Raw genomic sequence first — 14113 nt, forward strand, 5'->3', positions numbered from 1 at the left:
CCAAAATTTGAGTTTTGAGAAAATGGGAAAAAACAAACTAGGCACAATTTATTCAAAATTTCGAAAAGATATATGCATATTTACACTTGCAGACAGCTAATATGCACCAGGCATGTAATCTGACTGCTTGGGCTGACTAGAATGCCGCTTTTTCAGTGCCCGATGCATGTTTTCCGCAGAGGCACGCTTGCGTACTGATTCGGCTGTTCGGCGCCTGTCCTTCTCAGCCATCCTCCTGATATTCTGGACGCCAGGGTTCATATTTAGCTCACTCAGTATTTTTGAGCATGCTTGTAGGTTTCCTGCATTGAAGCGGACAACAGCCTCTGCAACAGCTGCTTGAACGGAGAACAGTGACGCATGGCGCTCCTTTGGTGCGAGTGACCATATTAGGGAGTGCAAGCTTTCATTACTGTTCTGGGTTTTTCCCTGCTGGCACCGCTCCAGCAGCTTTGGGTCTGCCAAACGCTCATAAATAGGCAAAAGTGCTTTGCACACATGTGGTGGCAAACTGTATCTGTGCTTGGGAGCAGGCTCTCCCTTGGCTGCAGCAGCATTCTGGCGGCACCACGAGTTTGCGCCTGTCGGGCAGAGGGTGTGATTTGACACGGTATCATTGGAGGTTACGTGATGATAGGTAGCCATCACTGCCTTATGCATTGCCCCAACATCTCCAGCATGGGACTTCAGGGCCCAGCTGTAATACGATGTCAACTTGGTGACAAGGTCGCCTGTCAGCTTTCCTTTGCCACTCAAGCTCTCTTTTGCATCACCTTTATGCTTGGCAATTGCATTGCGTAGGGCCGTTCCCATCCGCTTCTGCACATGGTTTGTGCAATCTTCTTTGCTGATTTCGATGTAGCCGTACACAGCTGATTCTTGCAATGCAAGAAATGTGCGGCTATCGCCGTCTGAGAGCATGGTCGTGTACCTAAGGCCATGTTTCTCCAGTGACCTTTCGAACAAAACAAGTCCGGCCTGAACTTCCATTTCACCGGACTTTTTGTCCGTGTTCTTTTGGCACAAGTGGCTTTCTTTCCACGCCTCATAGGACGGGTCACCTTCTTTGGGCCCACGCTCACACCCAGCACAAAAGTTACTGAAAACTACATAGTCAAGTACCAGTCCAGTAAAAAGTTCTACTACGGCGCCGACACCGATGTGGGATGAATGACCCCGGGTCATCCATGAACCATCGAAAGAGACAGAAATGTTCCCGGGGTTGTCAAGGTTCAACTCGTTATAGAGTTGCCGAACAGAACGGGCGCTGTCTTTCAACACTCCTTCGGCTGCGCGTGTTGCTGCGGGCGTCAGCTTACTCTTTACGTAGTCCTGCCACGTTTTCGTGTGCAGGCCACGATGAGATATGTTCATCGCCGCAAACACATCATTCAGCGCCGTTTGCCTATGTCCGGTACTTTGCATCGCGCGTGCAGCAAGGATATTCACGGCAAACGGATTTATCTTCTGGCTGCCTTGCACGCGCGGCGAACTCCATGCCGATGAAATGTCCCCGCAAATCACGCACGCGAGAGAGAGTTTAACGGCTAGACCATATTCACGATTTCCTTTTGAAATATGGACATCCCCGCCACACACTTTACATTTCACAGCAGACAACAGTTCGTTCAGCGACTCCAAACTCACAACAGTGAACGTCGTATCGTCCGCACGGCAACCGCCGGTCGCGTCAAGAAGACGGGCGTCAGAAGTGGCGATGAAATCCGCTTTCCTCTTCGTCGCTGCGGTTGAACCCAGCTCCTGCAGCATTCCTTCGGCTTTTCTTTTCTTTTCAATCAAGTCCGAAGGCTGCAGCATCGTCGTGTCGTGGCGGACGCGTCCGCTGGGCGTAGGCGCCGCCGAGCTCGCTAGGCCTATTTCGGCCGCGGGGACTTCTTGACTTGCCGCTGGCTCCTGCACATCCTCGGAGCTTTCGGGTGCCGCAGGACGGTTCCGAAAGTTGTCGCCGCGCGCACTCTTCTTCTTTTTGCCGAATTTGTGGCGCGAGCGGAATTTACTGAGGGGCATCGTCTCGCCTCGGTCTCGACTCAGAACAAAATGGCGTCTCGGACGCTTTCAATGGCTGCTGGCCCGCCGCAAGCAGACGACGTGCGATAGAATCAGCCAATCGGATGGCTCAGTTGCAGTCACGTGCGCTCAGCAGCGAATCAGATGCCGCGTTTTCGTTTTTCTTTGTGGTTATTTTTCTCAGTGGCCATTGAGGGCAGACAAGCGCTAGCGGCGGGAAATTGAAACCCAGAAAGCGCTCTTTCAAACGAGCCTAACATGGCCGAGATCGGTCCGGCGGAACGGCAGTTGCGCGCAACGAAAAATGTGCCGTTTTATCGTCTGCTGCTGCGCAAATTCAGCCCGCGCGATGATTTCAATTCGTTATTATGCTGAAAATACTGACTTCTGGAAGAAGAAAATTGGTGAACTTGTAGATTAATAGCCACAGATTCCAAAAATGCCATTTTCAGAAAATCGGTTTTTTTGTCATTTTTTGGTCCCAAAGACCCGTGTCCCCCCTTAATAGCTTGCTGGATGTGTGCTTTACTGCATGCAGTGCACATGATGTTCTGAATTGGTAGTCGTAAGGAATCACTGTTCACATTTGTGGGAAAATGGCATGAATTACAAGAAGTTGGAAACAGTAACAAATGAGACTGCAGTCAAACCTCATTGTAACGAAGTCCTATTTGTCATGAAAATTCGTTTCCTGTATGAAATATAAAAGTATGCGCACGAATTCCAGCAAATAAGTCTACTAAACCCAAGCAGAAGGTGCTCTAATGTGGACAGCACAAAAATGCAGAAACAATACAAACATGAATTCTGGAGAGCAAAAGTGAACACGCAAGTAGGGAGGGTTTGCTCCATTCGCAGACACTTGATTAAAAAAAATTCGCATTTTGGCCATGTCGGTAGCATCTGCGCCATTTAGAGCTCGCACTTCTCTTTCCGGTTCACTACCATCATAACTACTTGCAATATCTGCAGGAATCAGCAGATAGACAGTTTGCTGGTCGCTCAATTTGGGCACTATGGCACCACAACCAAGTTGTTATCAGCACTTGCGTAGTCCTCCAACAGAACTTTCGGAAGCACCAGTTGACGTGGTTACTAGGCTAACACGCTTCTGATCGGTGCCTTTGGATTGGATGTCTTATTCTTACTGCCTCGCATTCAAGATTGCAGGCACAATGCTAGATGCAGCACCAAACTCTGGGGCAAAGTCCTGCTTCTGCTCCTGCTCTTGACTGCTCTAAATGTTTTGATTTTCTGCCTGAAATGAAACTGTTTTGTGCTTCTGCATTACCATTTTGCATAGCAGAGCCAACAAACTTGCAGAGGGCAGCACTTGTGCGCAGGTCTGCCGAAGTAGTGGCAGGGGCACGTGGCATGCTGATGAGATAGTCCGGTCACGTGCCAGTTACATGCCTGTCAGCCGATGGTGCTAGTTCTTGTTGTTGCCCTAGATGGCATGGCATGCAAACGCATGGGCGATTTAAGCGCACTGTTGTGGCAGGTGATTCAAACAATCAAAGTATAGCATTTGTACAATTTGTTCTTTTGGCTGTTCAAGCATCACTTATCAAGCATCGGATTTTGAACTTTTCCTTTCGTTCTACAGATAGATTTCCCATAGAAGTGAAGCATGGACCAACCATACTTTGCATTTATTTTGTTTTATCTGATAATTCGCTATAGTTGTGTTCATTATTGTGAGGTTTGACTCTACCATGCATTGTATGTTCATGTGGGAGTGCAGCTGGAGTGGTTTGTTTTGAGACGAAGTTTTTGTAAAACAAAAAATGAAAGCTGTTTTGCTGGAAAGGAGAGGGAGCATAACTCTCATGCCCAAACGGTGTCATGGTGCAAGGGATAAATGAAGGTATGAAAGAAGGAAGAGAGAAATAGCATCGTAGTGGAGGCTTTCCGATAATTCCGACCATGTGTGGATCTTTAACGTGCACTTAACTTGCGTATAGAAAACGGGGGCTGTTCGCATTTTATTTTTCATTGAAACGAGGCCGCTGTGGCTGGGAGTGAACCCATATCCTTGATATCAATAGCTTAATAGGGCCTTGTTTCAGAACTTTAGAGCATAGCTATCAAGGTGTCTGAAAAATGTGAATTTCTTGCAAGAAATGAAATGTCAATTGCATTTTTTGTCTGATTAAGCTCCAGAGCACAAATTTATGCATGTAGTGAAGATTGACATGTCAATTTTAGATTTGTTTCAGTTGAAGCAGATATTTTCACAAGGACAGATTGCACTTGAGAGAAATTAATGTGGGGAATTCTTGGTAGGATTGGTAGATACTTTAAAGAAATTTTGTTCACACTGAATGGCTTGACGTTTGAGTGGTATCTGAAGCCACCCACGATGGTTGCCTTGTGTGTTATGTGCGGCCTGATATGTAACCACCTGTTTAGAGTGAAGCCACGGTGTACTGTGTATAGTGAAGCCAGGGGGTGAGCAGTATGTTGCTGAGAAAATGGTGTTGTGTTGGATGTACCATGGGTTGCTGTCAGTGCTGGCAATTGGAAAACTTAAAACTGCTCAGAGAATTTATGCAGTGTTCATTTTAAAACAAACGACCTATGCTGTTCCAGTGTTTCATTTTGTGAGCTCCCAGAACACTTGAATTGTCAAACTTTAGGTAATACAATGCCATGAAGTACTTCTCAACCATAACAACAAAAATTGACTCCTTTAATGTTTTATGAATATCCTTCACAAAACAAGCTGTAGGTATCACAGAAATCTCATGGCTGGCTTCCATGAGCGTCATGTTTTGTCAGTCTTAAAAAAGCATTACAAAACTGCACGTTAAGCATAGGTATTGTGATTGGAGACTAGGCACAAAATTCAATATTGAATTTCCCCAGAACGTCTCCTTTTAGAATCAAACTAAAACCTTGGCCAACACTCCGATGCCTTACATCTCTGTTATTCAGCGTGTGTTGTGCATGTTTATGGTGTTTTCGCCTGTAGTCTGCTGGGTAAGCTGAGGTTACATTGATTCCAAACCCCAGGTTAGGCCTTTGGCTGCAGAGATTACATCATAAAATGCAGCAAATTGTCACATTCACTACTGACCTTCACTTTAACCTTGACTCATCTTTCCAAACCGATGTCATATTCCTGGACTTTTCCAAAGCATTCGATCGCGTCCCTCACAAAAGACTGATGTTTAAACTTTCACGCCTTTGTATTGATCCATTAACTTTATCCTGGATTAACTGCTTCCTCACGAACCGCTTTCAATACACCGTCATCGAAGGGCATCATTCTGCCACACACGAAGTAATCTTGGGTGTGCCGCAAGGATCCGTGCTTGGGCCATTGCTGTTCCTCATCTTTATAAATGACCTCCCCTCTGGCATAGCATCATCCATTCGCTTGTTCGCCGACGACTGCGTCTTATACCGTCGCATTTCTTCTCACGATGACCAAGTAACCCTTTAAAACGACTTACGTAAAATTGATACCTGGTGCTCAGACTGGATGATGGAACTGAACGTAACCAAATGCAAATTCATGCAGGTGTCACGTAAAGGTTCTAATATTTCCTATACATATTCACTAAAGGCAACTATCATATCACAGGTTGAAACTTACAGGTATCTCGGCGTCCTAATCAGCAGTAAACTAACATGGAATGAGCACATCACCAAACTAGCTGCTGACACTTCGAGAACTCTAGGCTTTATCAGAAGGTCACTTTCACTATCACCTCCATCCATTCGCAAACTTGCGTACGAAACTTTCATTCGCCCGAAGCTCGAATACGCATCTGCAATTTGGTCCCCTCATCAAATGTACTTAATTAACGAAATTGAATCCATCCAGAATCACGCTGCCCGTTTTATATCTTCAAATTATGACTTTCGTTTCAGCATCAGCAGTATTAAGACATCTCTCTGTATCAGCCCTTTAGCCCTAAGATGCAACATTTCTCGCCTATGCCTGTTTCATAACCTGTACCACAACTTCCACCATCTCCGTGATTCTCTGTTAGTTCCACCATTGCGCACATCATCTCGTCTTTTCAACTTCATGAGCATCCAGCGCTTACATGGATCTACTAACGCCTTTAATAAGTCTTTTCTACCAGCCGCAATCCAAGGATGGAACCAGCTTCCCGAACACATTGTAACCGAATGTGACCCTACTAGATTTAAAGAACGCTTGACATGCCATTTCGCTTCATAACCGATTGTTTCCTCTTCCTTTTTATTTGCAGTGCCTCCTTCATTTGAATTGTTGTATTTGAGCATTTTGACTTTTTGTACCTATGTTTAGACCATGAACGGTTGTTATCTTTATGTGTTACCTCCCCCCCCTTATGTAATACCCCACCCAGGGCCTTTAAGGGTATAATAAATGATGATGAAAAGGTTGGGTAGTAACATAACCTTTGGTGATGTTCAGTAGTTTGCTGCTTTCTACCGAAGCAAGCTTTGTAGCCTGGGTGTAAGTTTTGGAATGTAAAACTTCATTTATTTTACTTTCTTGTAGCCTGGGTGTAAGTTTTGGAATGTAAAACTTCATTTATTTTACTTTCTTGGTTGATAGTAATTTTAGTGGGGAAAGTGTTTGCCGGCAATGCTTGTATATATTTTTTTCTTGTCCAGGACTTTTGACCCTACACTGGAAGCCTGTATCTTGGAGACAGTGAAGACAATGGGTGACTTGTTCTGCAGTGCATACGCCCAGGTAAACTGTTTGCCCCATCTTGTTGGCTTCGTGTCATTCTTTTTTTTTCATCAGCCAAGAAAACGCTGTCAGCTGCCTTGCGACCTTTTCTCAGAGCCTAATCAGGAATTGGTATTTGTGCTTTGATGTTGATATCCTGATACTTAGTGACAGAAGACTGTCTCTGCTGCTTCATGTGTTAGAGGGTAAAAAGTTTAAGCTGTTATCCTTGGTTGTGCTTTGGGCCTAGTATTCAGTATTCCACTTATGTTCAAACCTTTTCAGATGTCAAGAGCTGGCATTTACAGTTAAACATGGTTATAACGAAATCTTGAAATTCCCGCTATTTTTTGTCACATCCAGGTTTTCTTTATATGGAGTTGCGTGAAGACTCAAAATGACAATGGAGACTGAAAACCAGGTTAAGAATTGAATGCAAGGGTGTTTACATACATCCCCAATTTATAGAAGTGGTGAAATGTTTCGTGGTCACGCTGAGGGAGCAGTTTGACTGTGGCTGCAGCCTTCACCTCCGCAGTGACTGCCACTAAGCATCTGTTAGGGGGCCAAGAGGGAAGGGGGCTGGTGGAGGTACCATGACCAGGCTGAGGGAGAGTGTATGCGGTTGGGCCATTGCTGGGCAAGGAAGCACCTTTGTCTTCACGCATGCTCCCGCTCACCCGCCCCAATAGTCCTCCCCCCCTTCCCTACACCCATCCTCTCCGCTTAGCCCGCCTCTTTTCAGAAACCAACTCTCTCTTCCATCTCGAGCAACCGTGCAGCGGTGATGATCGCACAAGCTCGTCTCGTGTTTTTTCTTTGTCCTCTTATATTTTACTGTTTTTGAGCATGAACTGTCGCAGTGCCACATTCTAATAGTGAAAGCAACGGAGGCTGTTGTGTTTGCCATGTAGGTGCTGAAACACTGCGTGTTGTATCAATTGCATTCGCTGGTTGCGATGTATATGTTCCTCTCACATCAGGTTCTATCTTCATGATGTTTGTGGGGATCTGCCAAACTTCCAGTACTTCAGCACTGGCTAAGAGACAGTTAGCGCCACGAGCGCATTATATCAAGGTCTACCGCTGCAACATAATTTGTTACATGTAGTTTTCAAATACATGCACTTCAAGGGGAGTGGCGTTGGTGAATTGAAAAACTTCATAGTATCGAGGAATTCGCTACATGGAGGTTTTTACAGTGAAATCTCATTACTATGAACACCACATTAATGAATGTTTCAAATGAACAAATTTTTAATAATCCCCAACAGATTTCCTATATTTTCAATGTAAAACTGTTTCAGAATTACGAATTTCGAAATATGAATATATTCGAATAACGTACATATCTTATTTTTTCTTCTAGAATCTGGGAACATCAGTATTACGAATTTGGCTAAAATTAACATCGTCGCAGATCGCAACTCACGCGTGAAACAGAAACCACCGTTTCTGTGGGCTGTAGCTATCATCACCACATCTAGTGCTAGCTCCTAGCCACCCAGAAAGCTGTGGTTTATTATGCAGTAGCCAGCAGGCCTAGCCGCCTGCCTTTTTCCTTCCTGTGTTGTGTGTCGTTCGCCGGTCGGTTGTTCGTGTCATTTGCGCGTGCGGGTTTTCTTTTTTTTTTTTGTTGCGGATGACCTTATTGCGAAGTTTGCGCGATATGAGACGATGACTGCAACCAGCGAAGTGCCAAGAAGATAAGATCGCAGCTTTCGCTGCAAGAAATCGACGCAGGGAAAAAGCGAATCGGCCTCTGCAGACAGCTAGCATTGCCCCATCAACTGCCGCAATCGTTTTGAATTAAGAGACAAGGTTTTCAAACTTTTTTTTGCACATGGACAAAGTCCATACTTTCATCAATCATGCACCCGATGAGGTGTTATGCAAAGTGGAAGGTGTAATAATTTAATACCTTCGTGTGGGCCAGTCGGTGAGGCATCATGCAGAGGAGCAGCTCAAGAAACGAATACACAAGAACGCTGAAAAACAGGAATAGCGCTAGTCCTGTTTTTTAGTGTGTTCTTGTGTCCTCATTTCTTGTGCTGCTCCTGTGCATGGAAGGTGTACATATCGTAGTGGTGTAATGTAGTGCGTGGTAGTTTGCTGCACGCGGCTTGAAGAAAAATACAGTCGAGCCCGCTTATAACGAACCTGAGCGCCACGTGGAATTCGTTCGTTGTATCCAGAAGTTGGTGATATGTGGGCCGCTCACACAAAAAAAATCGACATCAATAAAAAAAAAACAGAATTTTGCTCAGAAAAAAAGTTTGTGATCGTTGTCTGCCTCTTAAGTGCGCATCTGATGACGGCGGTTTCAAGCTTGTTCAAAGCTGAGATGTGTTCATCCCCCAAGGCCTTAAAATATACAAAATCTTTAAGTTCCTCAATATGGTTCACTGCTGTGCTCGGGCTTACGGGCGCCGACTATGATGGCTTGCTGTCGTCGTCGCCTGATGCTTCGGTGTCGCTTGATGCCCGCATATCCCGGATGGCCGTCTCATCGCAAAAAGACTCCGCAACTTCAGCAGTATTGTCCGCATCAACAAAATCTTGCCAATCGATATTGCGGTCAGCGTCAACAACGCGTCATCAAGCTGGCTTTGCTCAGTGTCTTCAATGCCCGCTTCAGTTGCATCGGTGAAGCCGGCCTTGCAAAAACAATTCCGGATGGAATCGTGTGTCACTTCTATCTACGCTATTTTGACCATTTCTACCACTGAGTACAGCGAGATCTGGAGAGGTACATTGGCAGCAGGACGATCAGCTGCAATCAGCATCCGCTGCACAACACGGCGGCGGTAGGCCGCTTTAAACGACCCTATTATGCCCATGTTCAGCGGTTGCGCTTTTGATGTTGCATTTGAGGGCATAAGAAGCAGCTCAACTGCCGTTAATGGAGCCTGCACATGGTGGGCAGTACAGTTGTCAAGAATGAGAAGAACTTTTTGCCCTTTCTTTACCACGCTGCTGTCAAAATTGATGAGCCATTCCGTGAACAACTCGCGTGTCATCCATGATTTTGGGTTGTGTGTGTACGGCATAGGTACGTAAGTGCAGAAGCAACATGGCCTCTTTGACTTGCCGATGACAGATGGCAAGCACCAATCACTTCCGTCCATGTTCGTGCACAGCAGTACAGTTATCTGCACTTTGCTGTGCTTACCGCCAGCACATTTGTCGCCCTTCATAGCGTTCGTTTTGCCAGGCAGCATTTCGTAGAATAGGGCCGTTTCATTGGCGTTATATATGTCCCTTTCAGCATACCTTGACACATGGGCCAAGTTTGTTGACAGCCACATTCTGACGTCTTCATCATTTACTGCTGCCGATTCGCCATTGATGCACTTGAAAATGATCATCCCGTGGCGGAGCTTGAAGCGATAGAGCCAGTTGTTTTCAGGGGAAAAATCTGGGAAGTCCAAGAGGAATGCAAGGTCTTTTGCCTTGGACAACATCAGCGGCCCGCTGATAGGCACATTGCTTACCCGAGCTCAAGAAACCACTTAATGAGTGCATCTTCAACTATGTGCCCTTCTGTAGGCGCTTCCTCGTCGCGGAGTCCGTGGCGGCACACTTGTAGATTTTATCTTTCTCTTTCAGTATTGTGGATATTGTCCACTTTGACAAACTGTACTTTTTAACCAGTTCGTGATTCTTCGCGCCTTGAGAAAGGTCTTTCGGTATTAAAAGTTTTGTGCCCAAGTCTAAAGCTTTACGCTTCACTGTCGAAGTAGACGCTGATGAGTTCGCCATCTTGAATATAGGCTACACACCACTAGGAAACAAACAACCCACCAGCACAATCGCAAGCAAGAGAAACGAGTAAACGAGGAAGTCAGTGGCACCCACAACTCTGCGCAATTGCTTCTGCTACACGGGATTTGTGCTGAATGACAAAGTCGGCTGCCTTAGACAAGGAGAGCGTCGTCGAGCAGCTGTCAAGCAGTGAGCAGCTCATTCACGACTTTCGCACTGCTGGGGTCGAAATTCCATCGGCCGTCTCGTTTTGAGAGTTCACAGACGTGGACCACGAGTTGGAACTGTGCGCTGGGTTCACAGATGCAGAAATTATTCGCCAAGTGCTTGTGGAGTCTGAGGGCGACGACGACGATGACTTACCTGCACCAGCGCAGCCGACTCGAGCTGAGCTGATGCAAGTGTAATTCAGGCGGACCTGTTAGCACGGAAGCGGAGCGTGGTGCAGAAAAGCATTCATGACTTTTTCCGGCCTCAAAGTGAAGAATAGGCAATAAATAGAGTTTTTTTGGCACATTTGTTTTTCCGGACTGCCCGATTTTTGGGCTTTTTCGTGGTCTGTTGAGAGTCCGAAAAATCGGTCGTCGACTGTACTGATAATCGGTTGTAGCGACTGGATTTTTCAGTTTTCCCAATATCGTTATACGTGAACTGCATTGTGCATATCTTGCACGAAAACAATGAATAAAAAGCTATTCAGATAGAGGAAAATTGCAAATACAGTAAACTCATTTAGTTGGCCTTCAAGGGAGTAGAAAAAAGGTCTAACTGACCAAAAGTTCAAATTATTGAATGGGCTTGAAAATACTACCCAAAACCGCTGAAAACTGCTTGCATCATGGTAGTTTTACCTGATGAACACATCATGATGGCCTTGAGATGGAACCCAAGTGAGAGCATTTTTTCCCAGTTTCGTCAAGTGTTTTGCTTTGCATTCGCTGTCAAGAATGTAGGAGTATTGCTTCGAAATCCTAAAGGCCTCCACTATCTTTTTCGCACTGCGGTGCAGTAGCATTGGGGACTCTTCATAAAACGGTCCTGTCATGTTTTGAAGATGCTTCACCGCGCAGTCTACGTTGTGAATCATTGCAGCGAAGCATCCAGTTTTAGTGTACTGGAAGCAGTACCGGAATGCACACCAGGGACATACGCGTAGGCTTTGGAACAGTGTGACTCCATACAAAAAGAAAGTGAGTACAGTCAACGACCGAATTGTCGGACATGCCCAATATTCCGGACGTCTTCGCGGCACCGCCACGAGCCCTATAGAATCAATGTATAAGGGGATCTGAAATTTCGAACGCTCGAACCCCCCGCCATCTAATTTTTCGAACTTTTTGACGCGACGGAAGGTCTGAAATCGCAACTGCATCATACAAAGCCGCCATTTTGGCTATCTCTCAGTCTGCGTACCATGTCACAGCTTTGAACAGCTAGCCGTACCTAGCTGTCACACACCGATTTGGTCTGGCCACTCTGGCTATGTTCACCAGCGCCTCTTCCGAAGTTTCCAGAAGCGCTGTCGACGCCACGACTGTCTCGCCTTTTTGTTGCGCAGGCTCATCGCAGACCATATGGTGTTTTGCTAAACTGGTGCATGGTTTTGCTATGTGCTACGTATTGTGTCAAGTGTGCTCTGCGACGCTAGGCCTCGGTGCTTCGACACTTCGCAACAAGAGGATTTCGCTTGCCCGCGATGGCCCCCACTCCGTCCTCGTCGTCCTCGTCGATGGCATCGAAGCGCGGAAAAGAGTACCGTCGGTTAAAGATGGAGAAGAAAAACTATTAAACAAGTAATGAGCGGACGATCGCAGCCTGACGTGGGTAAGGGGTTTAGCATTTCCAAGCTAACAGTCTCGGATTTTCTCAAGAACAAGGGCAAGATCCTGGAAGCAGCCGAAAAACCATCTGGTGCCAAAAAAAAAAGAATGCAAGCCAAGTGTTCACCCAAAGCTTGAGGAAGCCCTCATCGTTTGGCTTAATTCAATGACTGCAAAGCGTTTGCCGGTCTCTGGCGGCGTCTTGAAAGAAAAAGCGGAAACTCTCGCGCTTCAAATGGGCATTGACGATTTTGAGTTTAGTGATGGGTGGCTGAGAAACTTAATGACCTCAAGTTCAAGAAGGTGTGCGGTGAGAGCGGCGCCGTCGACAATGCAGTTATTGAGCAGTACCGCAACGGAAAACTGCAGTCTTTGTTGCAGCAGTTCTCGGCTGACAATGTTTGAAAGGAAACTGGCTTATTTTATAAGAGGTTGCCGGAAAGAACACTTGCTTTTGCTGGTGACCCATGCCACGGTGGCAAGCACAGTAAAGAGCGGCTGACCATTCTCGTCGGCAGCAACATGTCTGGCAGCGAGAAGCTTCCCTTGCTTGTAATCGGGATGTCGAAGAACCCGAGGTGCTTTAAAGGGGCATCGCTGCCAGTGTTGTACAAAGCCAACAAAAAGGCATGGGTCACTGAGCAGTTGTTTGAGAATTACGTCCGCAGGTTGGACGGGAAGTTTGAACTTCAGAACAGACGTGTCGTGCTCTTCGTTGACAACTGCACCGCTCATGGTCACATCAAGAATTTGAAGGCTGTAGAGCTGGAGTTCATGCTGCCCAACACGACTGCAATTCTCCAACCGATGGACCAAGGCGTCATCCGCGATCTGAAACATTTGTACCGTTCACGGGTACTAAACCGCATGGTGTTGTGTGCGGAAAGCGGCAAATGCTACAACGTTGACCTTCGGTCTGTTGTCGGAATGCTTGCGGACTCATGAAAGACAGTGAAGGAAGACACGATTCACAACTGTTTTCGCCACGTGGGCTTCGCACTCACCACAGAGGTAGCAGACTTGCCTGAATGTGACAACGTGCTTGACATACGCCCGCCCATGAACGACGCGATCAATGACCTCCGCTCTGCTGGGATTTCCATACTGACGGAAATAACTTTTGAACAGTTTGTCGACGCTGACAACGAGCTCGACTTCTGTGCAGAACTGACCGATGAGTAGCTAGTCCGTTAGGGTGTGGAGGATTCGGAAGACTCCGATGTTAAGAATGAGGAGCCAACGTCTGCGCCGCCTACGAGCACCGAGTTGACGCGAGCATTGCTCACGCTTTCATCGGTGTACAGCGCTGACATGACTCTTGCTCCATATCGGGATGAATATGATCGCATGCAAGCGGAACGCCATCCAAACAAGGATCGACAAGTTCTTTAAGACACTGTAGCAATAATGGCGGCTGCCGTGACGACGCATGCATAATAAACAGGCTCTCGGCTACATAGAGTTTTTGAACGGCTTTTTTTCATGCTTTGGTGTTTCGGAAGCTTAATACCTCGTCCTTGACTGTTTTGATCCAAGAAAGATTTGTAAAATGGTACGTCTTTTTTATGCATTCATTTTTTCGGACTGCCTGAATTTTTGGACGTTTTTGCATTCCCTAGATGATCCGAAAAATTGGTCGTAAGGAAGTGTTGTGGGCACCACTATTACGTGCAATTCAGGTGTGGGGAAGCCAGCAATTGCTGGCTGTGTAGGTCATACTGCGACGCAATCCCCTGTCCAAATTATTCGATACGAGCCTGGCCTTGTCTAAAATAGCGAGCATCTAATGGCATAGACTTGCATGGGTGTCGGCTAGGGCCAT

General features: G+C 46.3%; 1 protein-coding gene across 3 annotated transcripts in view; it reads left to right on the forward strand.

Annotated features, from left to right (window-relative positions):
- Nucleotides 1-14113, forward strand: part of LOC146205275 (retinoblastoma-like protein 2) — a 114047-nt gene that overhangs the window by 14441 nt on the left and 85493 nt on the right. For all 3 annotated transcript variants that reach the window (XM_084589934.1, XM_084589936.1, XM_084589935.1), the window contains exon 10: nucleotides 6646-6727. In XM_084589934.1, the coding sequence (XP_084446060.1) occupies nucleotides 6646-6727 (82 nt within the window). The remainder of the gene's footprint in view (nucleotides 1-6645; nucleotides 6728-14113) is intronic.

This window comes from Amblyomma maculatum, chromosome 1, assembly GCF_055883805.1.
Source record: "Amblyomma maculatum isolate TAMU_Amacu chromosome 1, ASM5588380v1, whole genome shotgun sequence".
In the NCBI taxonomy this organism is placed as follows: domain Eukaryota; kingdom Metazoa; phylum Arthropoda; class Arachnida; order Ixodida; family Ixodidae; genus Amblyomma; species Amblyomma maculatum.